Genomic DNA, 27,845 nt, shown 5'->3' on the forward strand with positions numbered 1-27,845 from the left:
TGTGTGTGTGTGTGTGTGTGTGTGTGTGTGCGCCTCCCTCCTCCCCATTGGTCATCGAGAACAAGAAATGAAAGATGCACATCAACTCGATGGGTTGATGTGCACCTGCGCGGGAGGGAAGGCAAAGTTGGTCTTGTGTGAGACGGTGTCAACAACACGAAGAAGAGCCCTGGTGGTGTAGTGGTGGTGGGAGGTGAGGTGTGGTGGTGTGGTGGTGGTGGGAGGTGAGGTGTGGTGGTGTGGTGGTGGTGGGAGGTGTGGTGGTGTGGTGGTGAGGTGGTGGGAGGTGAGGTGTGGTGGTGTGGTGGTGGTGTGGTGGTGGGAGGTGAGGTGTGGTGGTGTGGTGGTGTGGTGGTGGGAAGGAGTCCTTTTTCCCCTGTCGTATAACCACTTCCCTGAGTTTCCCAGGAGAGGATCCACCAGCCTGTGTGTGTCCGCCGGCTGCATGACCCACCAGTTAGTATGTTAATGAATTTTCTAGGAGGATAAAGGAGGGGGCGAGGGAGGAATATTTTTATGACCTTAAAAAGTATGATTACATACGTATGTAACCTCCAGCTTAGGGGAAACACGGAAAAGATAGGTTTTTTCTTTTAGGAAGAATCTATAATATATATATGAGAGAGAGAGAGAGAGAGAGAGAGAGAGAGAGAGAGAGAGAGAGAGAGAGAGAGAGAGAGAGAGAGAGAGAGAGAGAGAGAGAGAGAGAGAGAGAGTGTAGAGGTAGGTTACTCACGTGCTGCAGCGAGGATGAGCGGTACAAACAGCAACGTCACCCACATTATGGACACTGAAAAGTAAACGATGGAATAAGAAATACGAACCATTATGTTACGGTAAGGTCTCGTGGCCAGACATGGACGTCCAACCACGACCAAGATCGTCTGCTTCTACATCAAAGTTTACATTGATATCTTTAGATAATTGATGAAGACATCCATAGCATTTTGACTTAGAGAAAACTGAATTAGTGATCATATATATGCAAACAGTCTGATAATATAATCAGTTGTGAAATACAAGTATTGTATACATCAATGATATTAAAGTAACATGTTATGAAGTGAGTGTTGTAAATGTTTATGAATTTGAATTGTGAATGAACCAGCCAGCACGCCAGGTGACGTCACTAGTTGCCAAGTACACCCACTGACGTCACTAGGTGGTAAAGTACACCTCATGACGTCACTAGGTCGCAATGACACCTAATGACGTCACTGAGGTGCACACGCCCAAGACATGATTGGTGGACAAAGCTAGTGACGTGACATGCACTCTGTGACGTCATGGTATGAGGTCAGGAGCGGCAGGGGACTTCAGATGACATCACTTATAAGTTCGTCTTGTGGTGTTACGTTACTTGAGGTGTGTGGTGCTGGGTGTGACGGGGAGGGGTGTTACGGCCTTGTTACGTGACTGGTGGTGACGGTGTGTGGTGTTACGGCCTCGTGTGACCTGACTGGTGGTGACGGTGTGTGGTGTTACGGCCTCGTGTGACCTGACTGGTGGTGACGGTGTGTGGTGTTACGGCCTCGTGTGACCTGACTGGTGGTGACGGTGTGTGGTGTTACGGCCTCGTGTGACCTGAACTGGTGGTGACGGTGTGTGGTGTTATGGCCTCTCGTAACCTGACTGGTGGTGACGGTGTGTGGTGTTACGGCCTCGTGTGACCTGAACTGGTGGTGACGGTGTGTGGTGTTACGTCCCTGTGATGCGACCGGTGGTGACCTGTGGTAAGTATGGCGTTATAGCCCTGTGACGTCTGAAGGGGGTAACGTGTGGTCATGTGGCGTTACGGTGTGTGTGTTACTGCCTGTGACGCACGCCCTTCCCCTGACCCCCCTGGTGCGTGGGAGGTTGGTCGCTTACCATGAAGAAACCTGGATTCACACCAGCGCTGGGGTCCTGCAAGAAAGAGAGAGAGGAAAAATATATATTAGCGTTGGTGTGACGGACGAAACCAATTCTGTCTACCTGGCCATGGCTGTCTGGCCCTTACCTATCATTCTGACTACATCGTTAAAGTTAACAACATCAGTTATCTGGTTGACCTGCCCAAGGTCGAGTCTAGGTCAAGTTTGGTGATTTAAGTTGATCAAACACGATGATTAAGTCATCGTTATCACATGAGGAGCAAGTGTTGCAACATACGTGATCTTAAAACTATCCTTAATGAATATTTACTTGGCTAAAAGCACACACACACACACACACACACACACACACACACACACACACACATACACACACACACACACACACACACACACACACACACACACACACATACAGAACTGTACCATACATATATGGTGACAATACATGAGTCAGCCACGAGGTGAGTCAGACGACACGTGAGTCAGACGACACGTAAGTCAGACGACACGTGAGTCAGACGACACGTGAGTCAGACGACACGTGAGTGAGCCATGAGGTGAGTCAGACGACACGTGAGTCAGACGACACGTGAGTCAGCCATGAGGTGAGTCAGACGGCTCGTGAGTCAGACGACACGTGAGTCAGACGACACGTGAGTGAGCCATGAGGCGAGTCAGACGACTCGCGAGTCAGCCATGAGGCGAGTCAGACGGCTCGTGAGTCAGCCATGAGGTGAGTCAGACGACACGTGAGTCAGCCACGACACACGGGTCATCACCACGACCTGTCTGGTGTGTGTGGAGGAGGAGGAGGAGGAGGTGGTTGTTGGAGGTCTAATCTGTTAAGTGGTGTTGCCTGGCGACCCTCGACGCTGGTCATGCAATGTGTGGAAATCCCTCAGGTCCCTCAGGGATCGTGGCAGGACGCACGCACCCTCGGGGATCCCTGGGACAGCGACAAAAGTGATCGGTGGGAGAGGGAAACCTCGTAAGCCCATCCTGCAGACATGAACTGCTAGGGCCTGTGCAGCTGGGTCTGACCTAGCAAGGTGCTGGGAGGGCTGCTGAGGGTGCTGGGAGGGCTACGGACGGTGCTAGGAGGGCTACGGACGGTGCTAGGAGGACTACGGACGGCAGTGTGTATCTGTACTTCATTATGTAACTCATAATGACTCATGGGGTCAGTTCCCACAGAGTTTCACTGTCTAAATAATGATCCTTCAGTCCTTAACCCTTGAGAACGACTGGTACGACCCTTGAGCACGACGGTACGACCCTTGAGCACGACGGTACGACCCTTGAGCATACGACGGTGCGACCCTTGAGCACGACGGCACGACCCTTGAGCACGACGGTACGACCATGGGCCTTAACTCTATGGGTCAGGCCAAACACAATCGCAGACACAAAGAAATAAGAACATATACAAGTACATACACAAGCACAAACATACAGAGAGAGAGAGAGAGAGAGAGAGAGAGAGAGAGAGAGAGAGAGAGAGAGAGAGAGAGAGAGAGAGAGAGAGAGAGAGAGAGAGAGAGAGAGAGAGAGAGAGAGAGAGAGAGAGAGAGAGAGAGAGTGATTTCTTGTCTTCCTGCGTCGTGTGTGCGTGGTGTAGTTCCCTGAGCCAATTGTCCCACTTGACTGTTGGTGGCTGGTGTTGCTGTTGTTGTGGTGGTGGTGGTGGTGCTCACGCGCCCTCCCTGCCGACCCTGACACAGCCCTGCTGTGGCGGCGGGGCCGGGCCAAGGGCCTGGACCTGGCCTGACCCTGACGGAGGGAGACCTGAAGCGAAAGCCCGTGTGAAGATCAGGGCGAAGCAGGTCGACCCTGGGTCCACTTCGTAGGTCGGCCCTCCACCCCCACGACCCACCACAGGTGGCGTGGCTCACCTCGGGTCGTCCTGCCTCCACCCCCCTCCCTCACCACGGGTCGTCCTGCCTCCATCCCCTCCTCCACCACGGGTCGTCCTGCCTCCATCCCCTCCCCCCACCACGGGTCGTCCTGCCTCCATCCCTTCCCCCACCACGGGTCGTCCTGCCTCCACCCCCTCCCTCAGCACGGGTCGTCCTGCCCATCACACGTCGTCGTGCCCACCCTGACCAGTCTCTAGCCACAGGTGAGTCCAGGACTCGGGTGAGTCCGGCCGCGCGGCACGTCACTAAGGTCAATATGACCGCCACGGGCACGTCAGCCACGAGGTCAACAGGGGATTCAGTGGATGACATATATAGAGAGAGGCAGGGCAGGTCACCCTCCCTCACTCTCGCTGTGGTGACCATACAGATGGTCAGTGGCCTCCCTGTGTGACCTTGCCACGCCCTCCTGACCCCTGCAGGTGACCACACCCATGTCTGGGGGCACGCTCTGGGGGGCCTCCCTAGCTCGGCCAGACGGAAGGAGGGGTCACACTGCCTTACCTGCGTCACGGGTCATGACCTGGGGGTACCATGGCCTACCCAGGGTCCAGGATAGTTATATATATATATATATATATATATATATATATATATATATATATATATATATATATATATATATATATATATATATATATATATATATATATATGTTGGAGAGGATCACAATTTTGCGCGTGATCAAGATATGGCTAGGAGGCCATTTGGTAAACATTTGGACAATCATATGTTTACCAAATGGCGTCCTAGCTTCGTCTCTTCGATGTATATCAACTGACTGTTATATTTCTCTCTTGTGTCTCCCCTGATGATGTGATTATTACACGAAAGTGCACTTGGGATCTTATCGTGTTTCATTTTCCCCATGGACTCATAGGAATGTGTGTGTGTGTGTGTGTGTGTGTGTGTGTGTGTGTGTGTGTGTGTGTGTGTGTGTGTGTGTGTGTGTGTGTGTGTGCAGAAGAATAGTTTCTTAACGATAACTACATTCATGGTCCTCTCATGATTACATTCACGGTTCCCTAATTACATTCATGGTCCCGTCATGATGATTACATTCACGGTTCCCTAATTACACCAGATTCAGTAATGTAACACTGTGCTTCCCTCGTTTATACCATACGTCTCATCATCATTCCTCTTTCATACCTGAAAACACACATACATTATACAATTCACCCATTCACCAGTGATGGGTAGACCCATTTCCAGGCTCGAGTCGCTGGTGAATACATCCTGTTAACAAATGGCCTCATTAACACAGACAGATGCTCACTAGAACTCGATAGTTACGTTAGGAAATATAATCAAAGGCAAAGACCTTGTGAGTATACAAGGATTTGTGAAGTATAGGTCAGGCACGAAGAAAATGGGGTGTGAACAGCCAACAAAAAAATGACATCATGCATGATGTCATGTTGGATGTGACAAAATGGAGAACAAAAGGAAAACTGGATGCCAACACAGTATGAAAAAAAAGAAATAAAGAATGTTAAACAGACAGAAAACGGAATGTCATGCAAGGCATAAAAAACGATGAGTCGGCAGGATAAAGAAAACGCGTGTCATTCATAATGAAGAGTGTAGAGAAGAACGAGCTGGTCATGCAGGGTGAAGAAAACGAGACGTGGCGTCCAGCCTGCCACTTGTCATGCAGACCCTGACCTGACCTGACCTTTAACTGGGCCAGCGGTCGAACGAGGTGGAGCTGTTACCTACGAGGCTATATGATCCTTGTTGTGTGACGGATGGATAGAGTAGATAGACAGGCAGACAGATAGATGGAGAGATGGGCAGGTAGTTGGGGAGAGAGAGAGAGAGAGAGAGAGAGAGAGAGAGAGAGAGAGAGAGAGAGAGAGAGAGAGAGAGAGAGAGAGAGAGAGAGACTTTATTCCCCCCACGTCTCCTACCCCCGGCGTTTCGCCCACAACCGGCCCTTCCCATCTCTCTATCACAGGCGGGTCAGTCTCACAGGCTAAGAGACGAGACGAGACCCCCCCACCTCCCGTGCAAGAGACACACCTGGGCGTCATTTCTCTCGCGGGAGAGCGCGACAATGGCAGATTAACCCACCCCACCCCAACCCACCCCAACCCAACCCACCCCACCTATTATCTAGCCTGAGTATTGCCATGGTAACCACAGCGGGCCGCCCCTCCTCCTCACACTACCCCAGCCACAGTGATGCGCCCCACACATCTCGCCTCTCCACACAGCCCTGGTTGCACCAGGGCCCCCGGGCGCGTGTGGGAGATAAGAGGCTCATCTGTTATCAGCTGTCTCTCGCTTTCAGTGACATGAGGAACGTCTTAAGGGACAAGGTGATGATGTGGGGATGTAGGGACATATCGTACGTGGGAGTTACGACGCGTCTTCGTAGCTTGTATCTTTCCTCTTTGTACAGAGACGGGGGTTCGATTCCCCAGACATCTCGAACACGACGGTACGACCCTTGAACACGACGGTACGACCTTTGAACACGACGGTACGACCCTTGAGCACGACGGTGCGCGACCCTTGAGCACGACGGCGCGACCCTTGAGCACGACGGTGCGACCCTTGAGCACGACGGTACGACCCTTGAGCACGACGGTACGACCCTTGAGCACGACGGTACGACCCTTGAGCACGACGGTACGACCCTTGAGCACGACGGTGCGCGACCCTTGAACACGACGGTACGACCCTTGAGCACTGATGCTTTCGTCACGTGAGATCCTCCATATAACCTCCATTAACCTCCAGCGACACTGAAGATGTAATTAACGACCCCACACCCACTGCTCTGTGTGAGGTGAGCGACGACATTTTACAGGGGCAATCTCACATGGATGAGCCATGAAATTCATGAATTTTTCTCTCGTGGTTTTCGAACGCTGGTATTTCAGATGCATTTCCAATTAAGAGAAGCCGAAAATCAGCATATATATATATATATATATATATATATATATATATATATATATATATATATATATATATATATATATATATATATATATATATATATATTCTTATTTTCTTTCAAACTATTCGCCATTTCCCGCGTTAGCGAGGTAGCGTTAAGAACAGAGGACTGGGCCTCTGAGGGAGTATCCTCACCTGGCCCCCTTCACTGTTCCTTCATTTGGAAAATTGAAGACAAAAAGAAAAAAAAAACAAAACCCCTGCCAGCCAAACATATCACAAACTACCCAACGAAGACGATCATTAGAGCAGCCAATGGTTCACTGTCCCTCTAACTACCCCATCCGCTCCTGCGGGGGTCACTGTGCAGCAGCCAACAACCAGGAAACCAGGACCCCGAACCATCGGTGACACGAGATCCCCAGGAGGAAGGAGGAAGGAAGGAAGATGGAAGGAAGGAAGGAAGGAAAGAAGGAAGGAAGGAAGGAAGATGGAAGGAAGGAAGGAAGGAAGGAAGGAAAGAAGGAAGGAAGGAAGGAAGATGGAAGGAAGGAAGGAAGATGGAAGGAAGGAAGGAAGGAAGGAAGGAAGGAAGGAAGGAAGGAAGGAAGGACTCATTCAGCAGGAGAGGCGGAAGTTAAGGGCTGGTGGGCAATGATATGACGGAGGTCGACTGTGTGTGTGTGTGTGTGTGTGTGTGTGTGTGTGTGTGTGTGTGTGTGTGTGTGTGTGGTGTTGTGGCTGGAGGCAAATACCTTGGCTGATGAGGAGCAGATGATGACGTCACTGCCACATTGACGGCTCTGAGAGAGAGAGAGAGAGAGAGAGAGAGAGAGAGAGAGAGAGAGAGAGAGAGAGAGAGAGAGAGAGAGAGAGAGAGAGAGAGAGAGAGAGAGAGGCCCTCGAGAGAACCACCTCAAGCCTGTGGAGTGAGTGTGATCCTTGACGCCTCGAGGACCACCTTGGAGTGCCAGCCTCCTTCTTGAGCTGGTGCACTCCCACATGAAAACGTTATGCTGGTGGTACAAGGGGGGCGGGCGTAACCCTGTGTTCTGGAAGAAGCAGTCTTTTTAAAGCCAGGGTTCGAATCTCAGCGTCAGGTTGGGGTCATGTGGCAATTAATGGATGGATGGCGAGACGAGGCGTATACAGTGAACACGAGGACCAACCACACCACACCCACTATGACCTGCGAAGACTGTGACCCCAAGAGGTGACCTCCGATAGCCAGTGACATGGTGGGGTCACTCAGGTGTAAGGTCACGTGGGGGTGGGCACGTGCAGACCCCCGGGGGGTTTTACCATCTCTGCCACAGGTCCTACAAAACACCCCCGGGGTTTACCATCTCTGCCACGGGCCCCTACATAACACCCCCGGGGGTTTACCATTTCTGCCACAGGTCCTACAAAACACCCCCGGGATTTATCATCTCTGCCACAGGTCCTATAGAACACCCCCGGGGTTTACCATCTCTGCCACGGGCCCCTACATAACACCCCCGGGGGTTTACCATCTCTGCCACAGGTCCTACAAAACACCCCCGGGATTTATCATCTCTGCCACAGGTCCTATAGAACACCCCCGGGGTTTACCATCTCTGCCACAGGGCCTACAAAACACCCCCGGGGTTTACCATCTCTGCCACAGGTCCTATAGAACACCCCCGGGGTTTTACCATCTCTGCCACAGGTCCTACATAACACCCCCGGGATTTATCATCTCTGCCACAGGGCCTATAGAACACCCCCGGGGTTTACCATCTCTGCCACAGGGCCTATAGAACACCCCCGGGGGGTTTTACCATCTCTGCCACAGGGCCTACAAAACACCCCCGGGGTTTACCATCTCTGCCACAGGTCCTACATAACACCCCCGGGATTTACCATCTCTGCCACAGGGCCTATAGAACACCCCCGGGGTTTACCATCTCTGCCACAGGGCCTATAGAACACCCCCGGGGGGTTTTACCATCTCTGCCACAGGGCCTACAAAACACCCCCGGGGTTTACCATCTCTGCCACAGGTCCTACATAACACCCCCGGGGGTTTTACCATCTCAACCAAGTCTTCGACTCGACGTTGGAGGCGGAAAGCCCCAGGGGAGGAAGAGGTGGGACGCCCCCCCCCCCTCCTCCCTGCCCCGCCTGAGAGAGGTTCGGTAAATCCAATAAGAACGATTCGATCCCATAACCCAGTCGCTGACGCCGCTACGCCAGGTGGTCAATCAGCCAGACCCAGCGCCTGAGAGAGGGGCGGGGGTCGGCCACCTCCCCAGCGAATCTCTCCCTGTTTACCACCGGTAGAGTCGAGCGAGATGGAGACTGCGATAAAAGATGGAGGGAGAGACAGAGAGATAAAAGAGAGAAGAGAGAAGAGGGATGATAAATATACCCGCACAGAAACGAGATAACTCTAACTCTCTCTCTCTCTCACACACACACACACACACACTGACACTTTATACCATCCACAAGTCTTCCTACAGCACACCCTAGCCACTCCTCTCTGCACACATGTGAGGCCGTCGTTGTCAGTGAGCGGGGGGGGGGGTAACCACAGGTTGCGTCACGCGTTACGACGGGGGGGACTCACACCTTAACGTAACCCGCACTCGTAATTATGCACGATAATTGGCAGCCCCGAGCGCGTAGCTCTGACTGATAACGATATGATTACAGGCGTGCGATATCGTAAATAAGGAGGTCGTGCGCGGAGAAGTTCCATATCAGAGGCGAGGCCTTCAGCTTGGTGCAGGAGGGGGACATGCCCTCCGCACCTTCCGTCAGGAGAAGCCCCTAAGACTCACGCAGGACCTGACGTCCTATACACGCGGCATGAAACATGGCAACTAAAACCCCCGTCCATCGCAACACGTGACACTCGGGTTGTGACCTCCTGAAGGAGGAGGATGAGTTGTGGACTTACCCTTGTAAGCACCCGGGAGGGGCGCCGACTGCTGGGTCACACCGCTTCACCCAGGGGCGCGACGACGGCTCGATCAAATCTGCAACAGGAGAGAAAATACAGCCTTCAGACGTGTGTCGCAAAGCCCGTCGCACATGAGGGACAGTCAACAGGAATATGAGGCGGTGCTGATATGTTAGAAACACTACTGGTGGCTAGATCATGCTGGAGAATGGCCACTCCATATTCCTGTTGTCTTATATGCTTGACGCCTCCCTCCAGCGTGATGGTTAGACTCTTGAGCATGATAACCTGACCTCTGACATGACCCTTGGCCTTTGACATGACCCTAAAGGCTCTGGTCAAAGACCAAGTCGTCATATACACGGGTGTGCCCAGGGGACTTATTTCCATGGCATCACATTTCATACAAGAACGTTCGAAAACTAGGAATCAAAAAAAAAATTCACAACTTGCAACTTATAATGCGAAGCAACACCAGACTCACAACACTCATAAACACTGTTGGTTCCGCTTACGACGGAAACGAATCATTCGAACCGAACCATCTGAACCACCTGTTTTATTCTCATAACACCGTTCCCTCATACAGAAGTAGTGAATCAATCGAACCTCCTGTCTCAGTCTCACGACACAACTCCCTCCCACAGCAATAGTGAGAGGGATATGAACCACACGTTTCGGACTCACTGTGCCACTCCTCTTTGCAGCATTAGTGAAGCATTTGAACTGAACCACTTGAAGCACCTGGCCTGTGACGCCCTCATAGAGAGAGTGCTTTGTACGAGGCAAATGGACTAACCCTCACCACATTTCCCTAGAGCCTGCACTGCCACTGACTAGCTGTGCTTGAGTCGACCCTTTGTCCACGACATGGGACCTCGAGTCGCTAATGGAGGTCCGGAACTACCTTCTCTGGCGGAGGAAACACGATTTTTCCTCCGAGCTTTTGGCCTTAAAAGCCAGGGAGGGGGGTGTTCACCCCTCCCACCCTCAACCCGCAACTTACGCGGCACGAAGGAAAAGTGGGTTTATATATTTCCATTTGCATGACGGAGTCTTACGACTGGCGAAGATTTAGCGAAGATTTACGTGATTTCTGGTCGAACTCGATGAGATTTACGATGTTCACATCAATCGGAGTTGAGTTCTGCCTTGTGTCTTGGGTAGAACTACTTCTCTGTTCTTAAGAGTGAACAGTGAACACCAGTACTCACACGGGACCCCAGGAGTTCCGCTGTTCTGTGCCGTGTTCACTATAGGGACGGTGAAGGGTTATGGCATCTTCAGCATGACGGTAAGACCCTTTGGCTGTGATGACCTGTCCTTTGACCTGACCCTCAAGGGTCGGGTCGTAGTCCACGTCATTATACCCAAGGGTCGTACCGCCCAGCTGAAGGACTGTACCGTTGTCTTCAGGGAATCGTACCGTCATCCTACAGGACCGTACGTACCGTCGTGCTCACTGGCGGCCTACGGGAGACGAGCGCTTCACACGGGGCATCACGTTGCTAAGGGATGGCTGGACTGAGGCATCCCACACAACACCACAGGTAACACTGTCCACTGTCGCCTCTGTCTTCTTCTTCACCACCACCACCGCGCCACACCAGACGCTCTGTCTTAAATCTACACCACAGGCGAGGACCGCCGCCCCTCCCTCACACCACCGCCGGCCGTGGTCGGGGGTGAGAGAAAGAGATGTATAATAACTCACACATGAAACACCTCGCCACAAGAAATTCCAGTGCTCGACACCATCTTGGAAGTTATCATCTTCCATAATTCCAGACTCCTGTCTCGCTTCCTATCACCTACGAAGCTTAAGCCTCTTCCAGTACCTTAGAATTTTCCGTCATAAAGCTGTCGGTGTTCATGCACAACGGAGGCAGACTGGAAGGTACGTATCTTCCACACAGCCCCGGAACCCTCCGCGTTCCATCAGGCGCAAGCAAAAAACTCAGGCAGGTAAAGGCAGGCGGAGGTTTGTCCAGCCTAGGGGGGAAGGAGGAGGAGGAGGAGGAGGAGGAGGAGGAGGAGGAGGGACTGCTGCCTGCTGTGTGCTTACCTCATCACAACCAATGTTGCCACCTCTTCAACCCCGCCGTTCAGACCTAGCCTCGCCCGACCCACACTAACAGAAAGAAGTGACTTTACAACTTGTTATTACGACCCAGCTTCATGTGAAGTAATCTCGGGGGGATTGGGGATGGGGATGGAGGGCCAGGAGGAGCCTTCTGCTTTTCCATCCCGTCTCCATCAATAGTGGTGGGTGGGGAGGATTGCCTCTGTTGTCCTATCCTTTTCTCCCTCTACATACATTAGGAATGTAGGTTACCTCTACGTCCTCCAGATGATTACTTCGTCACTGGTCATCAGGTCTTCTACTATCTAGCCTTCCCACAGGTCAAGACCTGTCGTCGAAAATAAGTCAGGTCAGCGCCCCTGGCGGAGCTCGTACGACGACAGGTCGTTCTTAGGGCGACCTGAGATCATAATAGAAATAATCAGAATAAAAAGACCAGTTCCTTGCACATGTATCAATTGTCCTCGGGCATGCATGAGGCAGTTAACGACCTGTTTCCAGACATTCTTGTTGTCTGAGGTAAGTGTAGCCATTGTCGGAGACCAGACTAATACGACCTTGATAGTCACACACACACACACACACACACACACACACACACACACACACACACACACACACACTCCAGTCTCCCCACTCCTCTTTGAGCTTCTCATCTCAGATACTCTCGATCAACCACAAACAATATTCACTGATGATTTTACGAAAGATAAATGAAACTATTAACAGCAGGAAATATCTGGACAGCTTTGAGGCCAGTGAGAGTGGATCAGTCTGCTAATCGAGCAGGTTTTGGGCCTCTGCAGAGGGCACGTGAGGGAAGCCACAATAATACCCACCACCACACACAGCCCTGGTCTGGGGAACTGAGCTGTGTTGACAGCAAGGGCTCCGCCACACGCCGTCCCCTACAGCACACGTCGGGCTCAGGGAACGGAAAGAAATGCTTCAGATGTCCACGCGAAGCCTGGCGACGTATCACAACAAGAAACTATGAACTTGATAAATCCATTAACAACCAAAGAATCTAAGTAATGACGGCAGTCCTCACAGGTAGAGGATGAAGAAGAAGAAGAAGAAGAAGAAGAAGAAGAGGAGGAGGAGGAGTTAGGGAAAGACCTGGGCTCACACTAATCCCTACCATGGCTACCTCAGACCCACCAGCCGCGGACATCAGGAGGTAAAATTGGTGCGAACCACCAATCACAGGTCGGCTCTTGCCAGCACTAATGACCCACGCTTTCACCTGTTGCAGTTCTAACCACCTGATTGACAGGCACAGGCCCGCCCTACCTCCAGTGGGATCTGGACCCCTCTCCACCTTCTCCAGTGGGATCTGGATCCCTCTCCACCTTCTTCAGTGGCATCTGGATTCCTCTCCACCTTCTCCAGTAAAATCTGGACCCCTCTCCACCTTCTCCAGTGGGATCTGGATCCCTCTCCACCTTCTCCAGTAAAATCTGAACCCCTCTCCACCTTCTCCAGTGGGATCTGGATCCCTCTCCACCTTCTCCAGTAAAATCTGGACCCCTCTCCACCTTCTCCAGTGGGATCTGGATCCCTCTCCACCTTCTCCAGTAAAATCTGGACCCCTCTCCACCTTCTCCAGTGGGATCTGGACCCCTCTCCACCTTCTCCAGTAAAATCTGGACCCCTCTCCACCTTCTCCAGTGGGATCTGGACCCCTCTCCACCTTCAGCAGTGGGGTCTGGGCCGACCCACACCAGGGGCGCCGGGTGTGGGGGAGGTCGTGGGGTGACCACGAGCAAAGGATCATCTGGTTGGGCACCACCGCCACCTCCACCACCACCACCTCCACCACCACCACCTCCACCACCACCACCGCCACCTCCACCACCGCTGCCGCTGCTGCTGCTGGATACGTCCTTTAGACCCGTCCTGTGAGGGTAGCGGGACCTCCTCCTCCTCCTCCTGGCGTCCTTCAGGGACCTCACCTGCTGCCCTCCTGGCACGACCACGACCGTGGTCGTCTTCCTGAGGGAGGGTCTCGCTGCAGCACGGCGGCGTCTGGGGGCGTGCTGCAGGGGCGGTATCCGCCAGGGTGTGTGTGTGTGTGTGTGTGTGTGTGTGTGTGTGTGTGTGTGTCTCGTGTTGATCAACCGACCATCCTACCACCAATCAGGCTACCCCCTACCCATCTACCAAGCCAACACTAACCATCTAGCACCACTCTAGCCACCACAGACTTCTCCTCTCTCTCTCTCTCTCTCTCTCTCTCTCTCGACTCTTACCTCCAGGTAACTTCATTACCCCCTTCCTCAGGTAAGTTAAGGGGTGGGGGGGGCACAATTCATTCCCTGTCTTCTACGTCACTTTCCTTCCCCCCTCTACTACCAATTAACCCCCCACCTCTACTACCCATTAACCCTCCCCCCACCCTTTACTACCCATTAACCCTCTCTTAACAACCCATGAATCACAGGCAACAGCTCAAGGAATCTAGATGATATATCAGATTATCAAGACGGATGGGGGAGAAAAAATAATCATTAAAAAAATGTGTTATTAAAGGGAATGTCTGGTATAAACCTGGGGGGGGGTCGGTCAGACGCTCGAGAGAGAGAGAGAGAGAGAGAGAGAGAGAGAGAGAGAGAGAGAGAGAGAGAGAGAGAGAGAGAGAGAGAGAGAGAGAGAGAGAGAGAGAGAGAGAGCTCCTTTCATCTCCCGGTCTCCGGGGAGACACAGATCGTAATCAACCACGGGCGGTAGACACGTCGTCGCCCCCCTCCCCTCTTGTGACGTGGTGACGTGCCCCGGGGGTCGTCCCCCCACGTCCCTCACCGTCACAGCACACAAGACGACGCCCGTGGTTCGATCCCCACCCCCTTCCAATGCCGTGCTGCTATTTGAAGAAGCTCATTTGCATACTGCAGTCGTCCTGGTCGTGTCGCGCGCCGACCCGGGCCATACCTTGCCCCCTACACACACACGTACACACAAAGCTTATCTTTACGTCCGTAGACACGAACTTCAAGATATGGCTTATCTCTATATCAGTAGTGAATCACAGTCGCTCCACAAACTGATCCGTCATTCATCAAAACTTTATCTCGAGGGAGGCAGTGTTATGGAATGCGACCCATCACACAACTCAAGGTTTACACCATTAACAATACGAGGATTCAGGTCTTTGGCGTCAATGTATGAACTTCCTCACGGAAGCTGGCACAGATCTGGCTCTCGCCTGTCACGCAGGCATGACACCACACCCGGTGTGTCACATGACGCGGGAGGAGTACTGAGATAACATGTGAGGGACGGGCGAGGTGGAGGGGGGAGGGGAGGGGATAAATGATGATGATGATGATGATAAATAATGATAAATAATGATAACCGTTGATACTGAAGGCCGCATCGCATCTGCACGGGAACCAAAATTCATGAAGGTTGTCACCAGACATTTCGTCAGATAGCTTGATAGATAGATAGACAATGAGACGGATAGATAAATAGAGAGAGAGAGAGAGAGAGAGAGAGAGAGAGAGAGAGAGAGAGAGAGAGAGAGAGAGAGAGAGAGAGAGCCAGGATAAATCTTATCCATTCACCGCCGCGCAGCAATTCACTACACAATATCACACAAAAAATATCAAGATGGAAATAGAAAAAAAATTAAAATACTTGTTTTCCAGGGACGCGGGAAAGGGTTATGTGACCTATGACCTTCAGCTGGGAGGTCAAGGGTATACAACGGGTCGCTTACTGCCACCAGTTCTGACCAAGGGAATATGATATCATGGGAAATAATAAGACCATCTGTGTCTGTGTCTAGAAAGACATAAAAGGGGGTAAAAAGAACTCCAAAGCTTAGCGGCGTAGGGAAAGAAATAGACATAGCAACCCCTCAGTCGCCAATGGCCACACACTAGCCATGTACGTCTTATACATCAAAAAAAAAATTCATATATATTATTCTAACAGCATCTTTGGAAGCCCCTGGACACAGATTGGCTTTAAATATACTAAATATTGCAAACTGTTACACCCTCTCGAAATCATTAAAGATTTTACAAAAATTTTTTACCACCACCATGACATTTAACATTTTCCTTCTTGGCATTGGTATATTTTCATCGCTGTACACGTCTCACCGGTATCATCCACTTCCAGGTGTACACGTGAAGAAAACGGCCTACATGCTACCTACCTTCCAACTGTTACCAAATACCTTAAAAGAAAATAGCCGGGTATGATACGTGGAACCCGGGGCACGTAACAGGTCAGTGCCCCGCCCGCGAACTGGCAACACTGTAACCAAATATTCCCTTGTTATTCTAACATTTAACAAAATACCTCAGAGCGCTTGACCAAATATCCGGACGTATATAAACAAAATATTATATCACATTTTTCTTCAAATGCTGATGAAATATCATATATATATATATATATATATATATATATATATATATATATATATATATATATATATATATATATATATATATATATATATATATATGGAAAGCTGTGTAGGTATGTATATTTGCGTGTGTGGACGTATGTATATACATGTGTATCTGGGTGGGTTGGGCCATTTCTTTCGTCTGTTTCCTTGCGCTACCTCGCAAACGCGGGAGACAGCGACAAAGCAAAAAAAGAAAAAAAAAAAAATATATATATATATATATATATATATATATATATATATATATATATATATATATATATATATGATATGAAAGAGTACATTGGATAGGTGTGTGCTTCAGTCTTACGAGCAAGATGGGTACATACGCCAGTGCACTGAACTCTGATGATGTCACCAGAGCTATGAGATCCTGGTTAACCCTGCGACGTCACGGGTGATGAAGTCACACAAGGTGCATCACGACGTCACGGGTGACGTAACGACGTCAGAGACGATATCAGATCACAAGTGACGTCAGGAAGTCGTGTGATAGGTGTGACTTACTGTTTCTTGCTTTCTCTATAGAGATATCTCTATCTCTCTCTTGCTTCAGAGAGAGAGAGAGAGAGAGAGAGAGAGAGAGAGAGAGAGAGAGAGAGAGAGAGAGAGAGAGAGAGAGAGAGAGAGAGAGAGCCCGTACATACGCACAGACACGTCTGCATGCACACAGAGGTAGGTATACCGTGCATGAATGTGCACACGTGCATGCACGCGCGCATATACTCATTTGCATACGATGGTAATCATGTACCTTCATATGTCGTATTGACGGCCCAGCTCAGCGCAGAAGCAGATCCAGCCACTGAGAGGCAGACGACCTCATCCCTTCAAACAGTTTCCTCTAATTATGCAAATTAGATGATTAATCTCCCTGTAGCGCCCGGAGGCAATAGATGTCAAGGACCTATACACTTCAACACCACCTCCCTCCCTGTTATTAATCACACCTACCCTGATCTATTTCCTCTTTTGATAGAAAAAAAAAAATGTCCATTAATTCGCGAGGTGCAATACATCTCCCACGCTCGAAGTGCCGCTGGCATTTTTTCACGTTTTCTCTTCCGGATGAGCCTTTGGTGGCGTCGGGCCTGCTTCTCACACGAATGTCACGGAATCCAACGACTGGCACGAACGGTACGTGTGCAAGGCGGCCCAAAGAACGTTCGTCTGAAACGATCCATGAACCGGGGAGGTACTGAGATCGTGATGTGGGGGGGGTTCACTCGTCCCAGTGGGGAGTTTGTACACCTGGGTGGGGAGGTCCGGCCTCGCAGAGGTAAAGGGAGAGAGACCCAGCCTCTCGGGGTTGATGGTCTGGCCTCGCGAGGTAAAGGGAGAGATCCCGGCCTCGCGTCGTGCTCGTCTGAGCAAAAATTCTCGAGCGATCATTAATTTCGCGTGGCTGGACTGCGCCATCTGGCCACGCCGGCCTGACTTGCTGGTCACAGTTTGGGTCTGTGACCCTAGACTGGTCACTGTTGTGACCCCACATTGTTCACTGTTGTGACCCTAGACTGGTCACTGTTGTGACCCTAGACTGGTCACTGTTGTGACCCTGGACTGGTCACTGTTGTGATCCTAGACTGGTCACTGTTGTGACCCTAGACTGGTCACTGTTGTGACCCTAGACTGGTCACTGTTGTGACCCTAGACTGGTCACTGTTGTGACCCTAGACTGGTCACTGTTGTGACCCTAGACTGGTCACTGTTGTGACCCTAGACTGGTCACTGTTGTGACCCTAGACTGGTCACTGTTGTCACCGCAGACTGGGCACTGCAGTTATCCGGACGCAGCAGTATTTCCACCGCTGCATCTGAACCAGAGTCGTGCAGAGGTGAGCGCTTGCTGAAGCACACACGCCAGGGTCGCCCCTTTCCTTCACCAGAATTCTTCAACAGGTATTTCCAGTTCATTGAGTTTCCTCACATGATGCACAGACTTGCCACGATTTTTCTTTCATCTACAACATAATAAAACTATATTTCTTTCATCGACACATTAGGGAAGTTGGCAGACGCACGATGACTAACCACCCCAAACAAAGTTGGCAGACGCACGATGACTAAACCACCACACAAAGCTGGCGGACGCCCGATGACTAACCCCCACACACAAAGTTGGCAGACGCACGATAACTAACACCCCCACACAAAGTTGACGGACGCACGATGACTAACCCCCACACACAAAGCTGGCAGGCGCACAATGACTAAACCCCCGCACAAAGTTGGCGGACGCACGATGACTAACCCCCCACACAAAGTTGGTAAACGCACGATGACTAACCCCCATCCACACAGTCGTCAATAACTCATCCATAACCTTGGCAGGCCATAACTTACTGGCCGCTGGTGGGGGGGGGGGGATATATATATATATCTATCTTTGGGAAGAACATGTCAGTGTTGGGCGGGAAGGTTGTGCCGATAACAACAGTTATGAGACAGATAAAGTAGACAATCGTTCTGAGCTGTTTGACTAGAGGAAGCTTAAGAGATGGGGCTCCCCGTGAATGTAGAAATCTTCCGTCCTCGTATGATAAAAAAAAATAGGTAATAACACATATTAATATACTGTGGATGAGAATTTACAAATTAACTAATGGTCCAACACACACACACACACACACACACACACACACACACACACACACACACACACACACACACACACACACACACATTTATACCAAGCAGTGAAATTAAAGTAATAATTTCCGTGGACTTTAATTCCAGGAATTGGAAGTCGTGACCTCTGACCTCCTGCATCACCTTTGACTCCTCACAATTTTAAGGTCTGTTTCGAAACAAGTAAAATGAAAAAAAAAGAAGAAAAGAAAGCTGTTTGGGTGTAGTGTAGCGAGAAGCACGGCCTGACGTAGCTAGGGTCTGGATCAGAGGAACGATAAGGAACTGGAAACATTGGGGAGCCAGAGAGATAACGACTGGAAACTGGAAAGGCAAAGAGGCGGAGAAATACGAAAAAAATATCGTAAAGGGAAAATAAATGTGAGGTTTGGTGTTGCTTCCGTTATCCATGCGGATCATGCAAGTCTCAACGTTTAATGTATAAGGTGAACCCAGAAAGAACTGAGTCCACTGCACAGGTGACGAGGGTTTCCTTTCGTATTCGAAGCTTGCTGGAAGACGTCCTCCTCAGGAGCACGCTGGAAGACGTCCTCCTCTGGACTACGCAGGAAGAGGTCCTCCTCAGGAGCACGCTGGAAGACTTTCTCCTCTGGACTACGCTGTGAGACGTCCTCCTCTGGACTACGCTGGAAGAGGTCCTCCTCAGGAGCACGCTGGAAGAGGTCCTCCTCAGGAGCAAGCTGGAAGACGTCCTCCTCTGTATTACGCTGGAAGAGGTCCTCCTCAGGAGCACGCTGGAAAACGTCCTCCTCTGGATTACGCTGGAAGAGGTCCTCCTCAGGAGCACGCTGGAAGACGTCCTCCTCTGGATTACGCTGGAAGAGGTCCTCCTCAGGAGCACGCTGGAAGACGTCCTCCTCTGGACTACGCTGGAAGAGGTGCTCCTCAGGAGCACGCTGGAAGACGTCCTCCTCTGGACTACGCAGGAAGAGGTCCTCCTCAGGAGCACGCTGAAAGACGTCCTCCTCTGTATTACGCTGGAAGAGGTGCTCCTCAGGAGCACGCTGGAAGACGTCCTCCTCTGGACTACGCTGGAAGAGGTCCTCCTCAGGAGCATGCTGGAAGACGTCCTCCTCTGGATTACGCTGGAAGAGGTCCTCCTCAGGAGCACGCTGGAAGACGTCTTTCTCTAAACCATGGTGGAAGACGTCCTTCCTGGACCATGCTGGAAGAGCGTCTTCTTGAGGTCCTCGCTGGAGGGCGTTCACGCTGGCTGTCTCCCTCTAGCAGAGCTGCTGGTCAGGGAGCCTACGGTGACGAGGGTTCTCATGGGCCTCTCCAGGGTAGGATGGAGGTTTCACGGGGTAAAAGGGTTTCAGGACGTTCCTGGATTTCTCAGGGGGGTGATGCTGGATCATGCACAGGACGCTGGGCATCTCTGGGGAGCTGGGTATTCTCAGGAATGCTGACTATTTCCGGGGGTACCAGACATTTAAAAGATGCTGGGTATCTCACAGCGTACAGTGATATTCTTGTGTGACAATGATGATGGACAGCATTTACAAGAGCTACCTTCCAACCCCAGAAACAGTACAGTACACCTCAGTACATCCCAGAGTGTACAGTACACCTCAGAGTGCACAGTACACCTCAGAGTGCAAAGCACACCTCAGAGTGTATAATACAACTTAGAGTGCACAGTACACCTTAGAGTAAAAGTGCTCACAACACTCGGGATGTGTCCGGCCAGGTGAGGACCGACCGAGCGTCGTCCAACACCAGGTAACTCGGGCCTGTACGAAGGAACAAGCATCCCGTAGAGTTGTGTGTCTCCAGACCAAAACATTTGAGTTCCCCCTCATTACTTCATTCGTTTATATCACTTTGATCCCCACGGGTTAAGACGATCTAATCCCCTGAGACTAGTGACGCAACCCCTCAAGAGGGACGACTTAACGCCAGCAGAACGACCACCTAACCGTGTGAGGAAGACGACATATAACAGTAGCATGTTCGGTGCGAAGACTCGAGTCATAACACTCAGGTTATCGTAGGTTATCGTACTCGTGAGCTAACGTTATCGTACTCGTGGGCTAACGTTATCGTACTCGTGTGCTCAAGGTATCGTCTTCCAATAGTTGACCAGTTTTAAACTGGTACTGTCACATATTGCTGTACTATCCAGGGTAGGATTTAAGGACTAAACGTGGCTCACATAGCCCTCAGGACCTACGTGATAAAGACAAAACTCTTGAGTGGGACACATAAGGATTCTCCTGCAATCAACAGATGTTATTATGTCTGAGATGTCATCACCCGTCACACATCCAACGTCCAGGATCACATCACCCGTCACACATCCAACATCCAGGATCACATCACCCGTCACACATCCAACGTCCAGGATCACATCACCCGTCACACATCCAACACCCAGGATCACATCACCCGTCACACATCCAACATCCAGGATCACATCACCCGTCACACATCCAACATCTCACACATATATAACCAATCATCAAAGCAAACAGACATACATTCAGATCAGAGGACCGTGTTGACACACTCCAGATTCACCACAAGAATATTCACCTCAGAGATCTCCCATGACGCCACGGTTTACTCACTAACCACGAACAATCACAATCATTTTACCTTCGTATGTATATATCTGGCGTAAATGAGGCTGGGGGTGGCGTAAATGAGGCAGGGGTGGTGGTGGTGTAAGTGCGGCAGGTAAATTATGTAAAACCCACCCGGTCGATCCCACGTACAAACAGCTATTTAGTTGCTGTCTTGATCCACTTTCAAGTTGGACTACCAAGTGCCCACCGGGCGGCGCCCGTCGAGCGGAGGATCGTGACGTCACCACGCCTTGCGCCAATCACCGCTGACCTTTTGGGGTCGCCCGGGTGACGTCACGGCCAACGGGCCATTCCGGGCGTACTTCCCAGCAGAAAGTGGGTCCCCTTGAGAGCGCTGATTGGTCGCTCCTCGCGGAGGGGTTGGCAATCTGGCAGGGGATTGGCCCGGGAGCTGCGGGTTCTCCCCTTCGTCTTGCATTTCTCACTCGTGTATTGAACGACCTTGCCTTCGTACGAAGCGGGCGAGAGGAGCGACTCAAGGATGGACCACTACTTGGCTGGTTGCGTTCGACTTACAAAAGCGTCATGCAAACAAGAGTGGTTCCAGCAGACCTTAAACCTCTCAACGTCGAGTGTATACACAAGCAGGACACATCCTCCCCACGGAGGCACAGAGAACGGGAGGCGATGCGTGGGGCAGGCGGTGTGGGTCTTGTGGTCAGGGAGGTCGTTGCTGTTGCCTTCTGATCTGAGGTCACCCTCGCTGTCCGGTGGAAGGTTACGTCTTTGCCGTTGCTGGCTGGCCCGGGCAGTATTTCGGCCCTCTGTTGCCACCATGCCGAATTACTGGTCCTTCTTATGAGGCCAACTGTTGGCCCTCTGTTGCCACCATGTCGAATTACTGTTCCCTGTACGTGGCCAACTGTTGGCCCTCTGTTGCCACCATGTCGAATTACTGGTCCCTGTACGTGGCCAACTGTTGGCCCTCTGTTGCCGCCATGCCGAATTACTGGTCCCTGTACGTGGCCAACTGTTGGCCCTCTGTTGCCGCCATGCCGAATTACTGGTCCCTGTACTTGGCTACTGTAGGTCTTCTGTTAATTCCTCTGTTGCTATTGTCCTGAATCAGAGAGTACGACCACAAGCCGCTGTCCAGACTCGCTGTTGTAGTGATGGCTGGAGTATAGCCGGTCTCGCTACATCTCCACACCGATTTTCCAAACCCCGAGGCACAGACTCCTCTCCGTCAAGCTTTGACAGGATTACCGCTAAGCTTACAGCGCTAACTTAGCGATTTATGGGATTACTTCTGAGCGCATAATACTCGAGGAGTTTGGGATTACTGTGGCTTTTCATCCGATCATGACAATATACCTATTTTTCATGAGTGACTCGTGTAAATTAAGCAGCAACCCTCCTTCCCCTAACCTTGGAGATTTACAGATTTAAGTTGATCAATCTTAAGCACAGATGCTGAACTTTACGTGTTGTGGGGGTCAAGCTACAGGTCAACCAGGGGTCACATCGCTAGGCACTGCCGATCACGCAACACCTTCGACACGATACTCCCTGCAATCGGCACACCGATAACATTATTGTGTAGCGATAAACATACATCAGAACCTCACCATTGCAACATCAACGTTGGTATGCAAATACATGTAAATGTACAGAGGCAGCGTGACTCGTCGCTGTAGAGTACATCATCCGGATTTAAAAAGGCTTCTCCTCGCGGCCTTTGTTGTAGATGCCACTACAGCAAAAGGCTTGTGGAGCTCAGTAGTGGGCCCACAAAGGCCTAATGGCCCTTGTAGGCGCGTCACTGTAGCCAGGGCTGCTGTAGACGGTCGCAGGGTGTTCAGTGTCTGTGTACAGTTAGGAGATCCAGTGAGACACCCTCCTCTTCCTCCACCTGCTTCAGAAGTTCGACTGATGGGAGGGAGTGAGAGGCATCAAGGCCGAGCAGTGAGAGAGGCATCTAGGTCGAGCAGTGAGAGAGGCATCAAGGTCAAGCAGTGAGAGAGGCATCAAGGACGAGCAGTGAGAGAGGCATCAAGGTCGAGCAGTGAGAGAGGCATCAAGGACGAGCAGTGAGAGAGGCATCAAGGTCGAGCAGTGAGAGGCATCAAGGACGAGCAGTGAGAGGCATCAAGGTCGAGCAGGGAGAGAGGCATTAAGAGGTCGAAGCATGGCAAAAGAAACTCATCTTACTCACCACAAAGGAAATACCAGACTCATGATGAATCCAGCGACTCATGAGTCCGACCAGAGCCCATGCTGAGTACACACACCAGCTGTTCATGTAACCACAGTACAGGTTACATGACGCACTGTACCAACGAATGCCCGTTGTATGACGCCCCTGTATCTCTACCTCGAGAGATGGTTGGATCTTATATATCTCTCTTATCTCTACAAGTCCTCATCTCAGTATCTCTGACTGACCATCATCTGCGTATGTATCTCTTAAAAGGCCGGGTCAAAGGCTAGGCCATTTATACCCAAGAGTCGCCCACTGAGCGCGCTCAAAGGGTCGTACAGTCGTGCTCAAGGGTCGTACTGTCGTGCTCAAGGGTCGTACCGTCGTGCTCAAGGGTCGTACCGTCGTGCTCAAGGGTCGTACCGTCGTGCTCAAGGGTCGTACCGTCGTGCTCAAGGATCGCACCATCATGCTCAAGGGTCGTACCGTCGTGCTCAAGGATCGCACCGTCATGCTCAAGGGTCGTACCGTCGTGCTCAAGGATCGCACCATCATGCTCAAGGGTCGTACCGTCGTGCTCAAGGATCGCACCATCATGCTCAAGGGTCGTACCGTCGTGCTCAAGGATCGCACCATCATGCTCAAGGGTCGTACCGTCGTGCTCAAGGATCGCACCATCATGCTCAAGGGTCGTACCGTCGTGCTCAAGGATCGCACCATCATGCTCAAGGGTCGTACCGTCGTGCTCAAGGGTCGTACTGTCGTGCTCAAGGGTCGTACCGTCGTGCTCAAGAGTCGTACCATCGTGCTCAAGGGTCGTCCCGTCGTGCTCAAGGGTCGTGGGTGTTTCTAACCACCACACAAGAGTACATAAACACCCTGTGTATCCTGACTGTAATTCAGGTGTTATGTGCATGACAGCACTCCACACGACAACGACAGACCAGCAGGCACTCAGGACGAGTCCCTGAGGGCAGCAATCATGCACAGGTCACCAGGCACGACTGACGAGAGACGCCAGGCGTGCATACATACATACATACATACACTTCCCTTGTGACACGCACTCCCCGTCAGGTCACGCGGGGTCACGCCATCACCAGAACTGCTTCCACGGGTGAGAGAGAGAGAGAGAGAGAGAGAGAGAGAGAGAGAGAGAGAGAGAGAGAGAGAGAGAGAGAGAGAGAGAGAGAGAGAGAGAGAGAGAGAGAGAGAGAGATTTCTCTCAGCGACCATAGAGATGTTACAATGACCCTCCTGTTCAAACATCTCCCATGACAATATTGACCTAAAACCTTGATCAAACGAGGTGTAATGACTGAGCCGAGGCCAAAACGCTCATGTAAACCAGTTTAATGCAGCAACAGGTTCAGTTCTGTATCGTAATCACGAGCACAAGGTTAACTGGGTAATATGACAATTATGGTGCGCTAATTGATCATGCAAACCAGTGTAATTAGATAACATAAATCTAGCATGACTCTAGGAAAAACTGGTTTGATCTAGTAACACGACAAACTTAGTTCATAATGCGGCTAGAAAAACTAGTTTAACTATGAAGGTTGAGAAGTTTGATTTGTACTTTGGTAAAGAACACTAGTTTAATTGGGGTATTATAGGCCGGTTATGCGTGTAGTATGGTCAGGAAAAACTAGTTTAGTAAGGTGGTATGATAAGCTTAATCTGTTGAATGGTTAGGAAAACTGGTTTAATTACGTAACAATACAAGCTTGACGTACCATAGGATCAGGAAGACAGCTTACTCTGGTCATGCAATATGCTCAATCTCTGTTATCAGGAAATGATAACAAGTTCGGCCACCAAGTGATACAACGAGCGTAACCCCTGCCATGGTCACGGAGGCAAGTTGAATTGGGTGGTTCACCCGTTTATCATGGTCATAAAACTGATTTAACTTTGCCTGGTGTCGATACGGGCCTGAAACTCGCTTTACAGTGGTCATACAACGGTACAAAATCTTACGTACTTGTGTGACATCGTCCACAAAACTAGTTTGATGTGGAATCACTACAAAACTCGCTTAGAATTCAATGGTCATAAGACCTCGCTTAATGCAGAATACTCGGCATACCACTAGTTTAAAACAGAGAGTCAGTTTAACGTGGTAACTGATACAAAACCAGTTTAATTCTATGATACATCACTAGAAATCTAGTATAAAAGGTTTTGTTTCTGTAATAACCTTATCAACATCATAAACGCGGTGAAGTGGTCGAAAAAAACTGGCTTAACGTGATAAGTTACGAAAAACTAGCTTAACTTGTTGACAAAAAACTTAATTGACAAGATAGAAGAAAATCTTTCGTACGTGGAAATGTCAATAAAAACTTGTTGGCGTGGGTTTTGTGCTTAGAAAAAACTAGTTTAACTTGGCCATCTAGCCATGAATACTAGTTTAATTAAGCAATACAATGAAAAAAGGCATTACATTTCCCAATAGTTCAATTCATCACATTACTTTCTCCAGAAAAAGTGAACTTCAGCCCCTGATAACGTACAGCCACATTTTGACTACAATGGCTGCTGCTTTGAAAATTCATTGCCAGACACAGTTGATCGACTTGTCTTCAGAAGGTAAACATACCCCACTCGTGGGCTGCATGAACGTGAGGGGGAAGGGGTGAAACCCTCCAGGACAAGGAGCTAGTGAAATAGGAATTATCAGCTGGGCAACATCGCTTCAAAGGGGCAAAACACAAGCATCACCCATGGCATAGATGCGACCGCCACAGTTTGTGGTGTTGGTGCTTCTATCGTACGCCTAAAACAAGCAATAGAACCGCCTCTATTGTGCCTCTGGTATGATGTCCCGTAATGGTAGCTGCTGACCACCTGAGTCATCCATGGTTGACTGAGTCACCCATGGTCGACTGAGTCACCCACGTTCGACTGAGTCACCATGGTCGACTGAGTCACCCACGTTCGACTGAGTCACCCATGGTCGACTGAGTCACCAAAGGTCACGCCTCTGGACTGAGTCACCAAAGGTTGCTGATGATGGTTCAGGGTGTAGGACCTGGGGGAAGTGGCCCCCTACGTCTGCTGGGGGAGGAAGGGTGAGGGCGGGGGTTGGGGGAGAAATGTCACCAGCCTCTCGACTAATGGTCCAGTTCCACGGCCAAGGGTCCGACCACGACCACACCCGACCACACTACCACCACCACAATGCCCTCCCTCACCCTTCGTCTCCGGTCACCACCGACCATAAAAAAAAAAGATAGGAAAGAGGGAGCAAGTTTCACTCTCGTTTGTCCACGAGAGAGAGAGAGAGAGAGAGAGAGAGAGAGAGAGAGAGAGAGAGAGAGAGAGAGAGAGAGAGAGAGCGGGGAGGCTGCACCATGTTGGCCCAGGGCCGGCGTCTTGGGTAGGTCAAGAGCAGGGTGTGTAACCTTGCCATTCTGGCCGGCTATGGTGGTCTCACCTCGCACCTCCCCCCCCCCCACACACACGACACCCTTCACATCACAACAAACTACTCATCTACCTGAGGGTCAGCGGGTCGGAGGTCAGGAGCCAGGAGTGCTGGAGTCTTGACCTTATAACCTACGCCTTAACTTCAAAATGTCTCTCAGGCGTACACTAACCGGTAAACACGAACATGTAACCAAAACCTATTATCGATAATGACACCACACACACCAAAACTTTTGCCATCACGAGATACATCGACCAACGGCAGAAGCATCAGACACAGATGATCAATTCGATCGGAACGAACGCCTTCGTCCCCGACGCCCCCAACTCCTGCAGGAGGGATCCTCCTACAGCAGGACCCCGACGCCCCCAACACCTGCAGGAAGGATCCTCCTACAGCAGGACCCCGACGCCCCCAACTCCTGCAGGAGGGATCCTTCTACAGCAGGACCCCGACGCCCCCAACACCTGCAGGAAGGATCCTCCTACAGCAGGACCATGAACAGAGACAATCCGGCACCTCACCTGAGAGGGACATGGACCTCCAGGGCGGTACCCTAGCAACAGGGGTGTCACCACCAGAGGTCTTGCGACACACTGGGTCAAGCAAGGCCCTCTAGCAGGCAGGCAGGAGGGAACATATGTCTCCCCAGACACCATTTTCTACGGCTGGGAATGCTACCCCGAGTGACGCCCATCACTCCACGTACGAGCCTTCAGGTAAACACCTCCGACCACCATCGTACGTACGACCTTGGAATACGATGGAATGGCCTTTGACCTGACCCCTACCCCTCCGTCCTCACTAATCAAGGTCAAAGGTCACGCAATGCTGGAGGTAAAGCAAGCAGTTGAAGTGGGCAAAACACGGGCCGTTATTCTTTTCCGG

The 27,845-nt window shown here is 50.8% G+C and overlaps 1 protein-coding gene across 1 annotated transcript in view; it reads right to left on the reverse strand.

The window, feature by feature from the left end:
- The window catches only part of LOC139748209 (uncharacterized), a 160,199-nt gene that overhangs the window by 19,164 nt on the left and 113,190 nt on the right, over positions 1-27,845 (reverse strand). Inside the window, exons 5-7 of the mRNA XM_071661033.1 lie at positions 9,630-9,708; positions 1,870-1,905; positions 737-790 (exon numbers count right to left, since the gene is read on the reverse strand). Coding sequence (XP_071517134.1) covers positions 737-782 — 46 coding nt within the window. The 5' untranslated portion in view covers positions 783-790; positions 1,870-1,905; positions 9,630-9,708. The remainder of the gene's footprint in view (positions 1-736; positions 791-1,869; positions 1,906-9,629; positions 9,709-27,845) is intronic.

The sequence above is a fragment of the Panulirus ornatus genome, chromosome 73 (assembly GCF_036320965.1).
Source record: "Panulirus ornatus isolate Po-2019 chromosome 73, ASM3632096v1, whole genome shotgun sequence".
In the NCBI taxonomy this organism is placed as follows: Eukaryota; Metazoa; Arthropoda; class Malacostraca; order Decapoda; family Palinuridae; genus Panulirus; species Panulirus ornatus.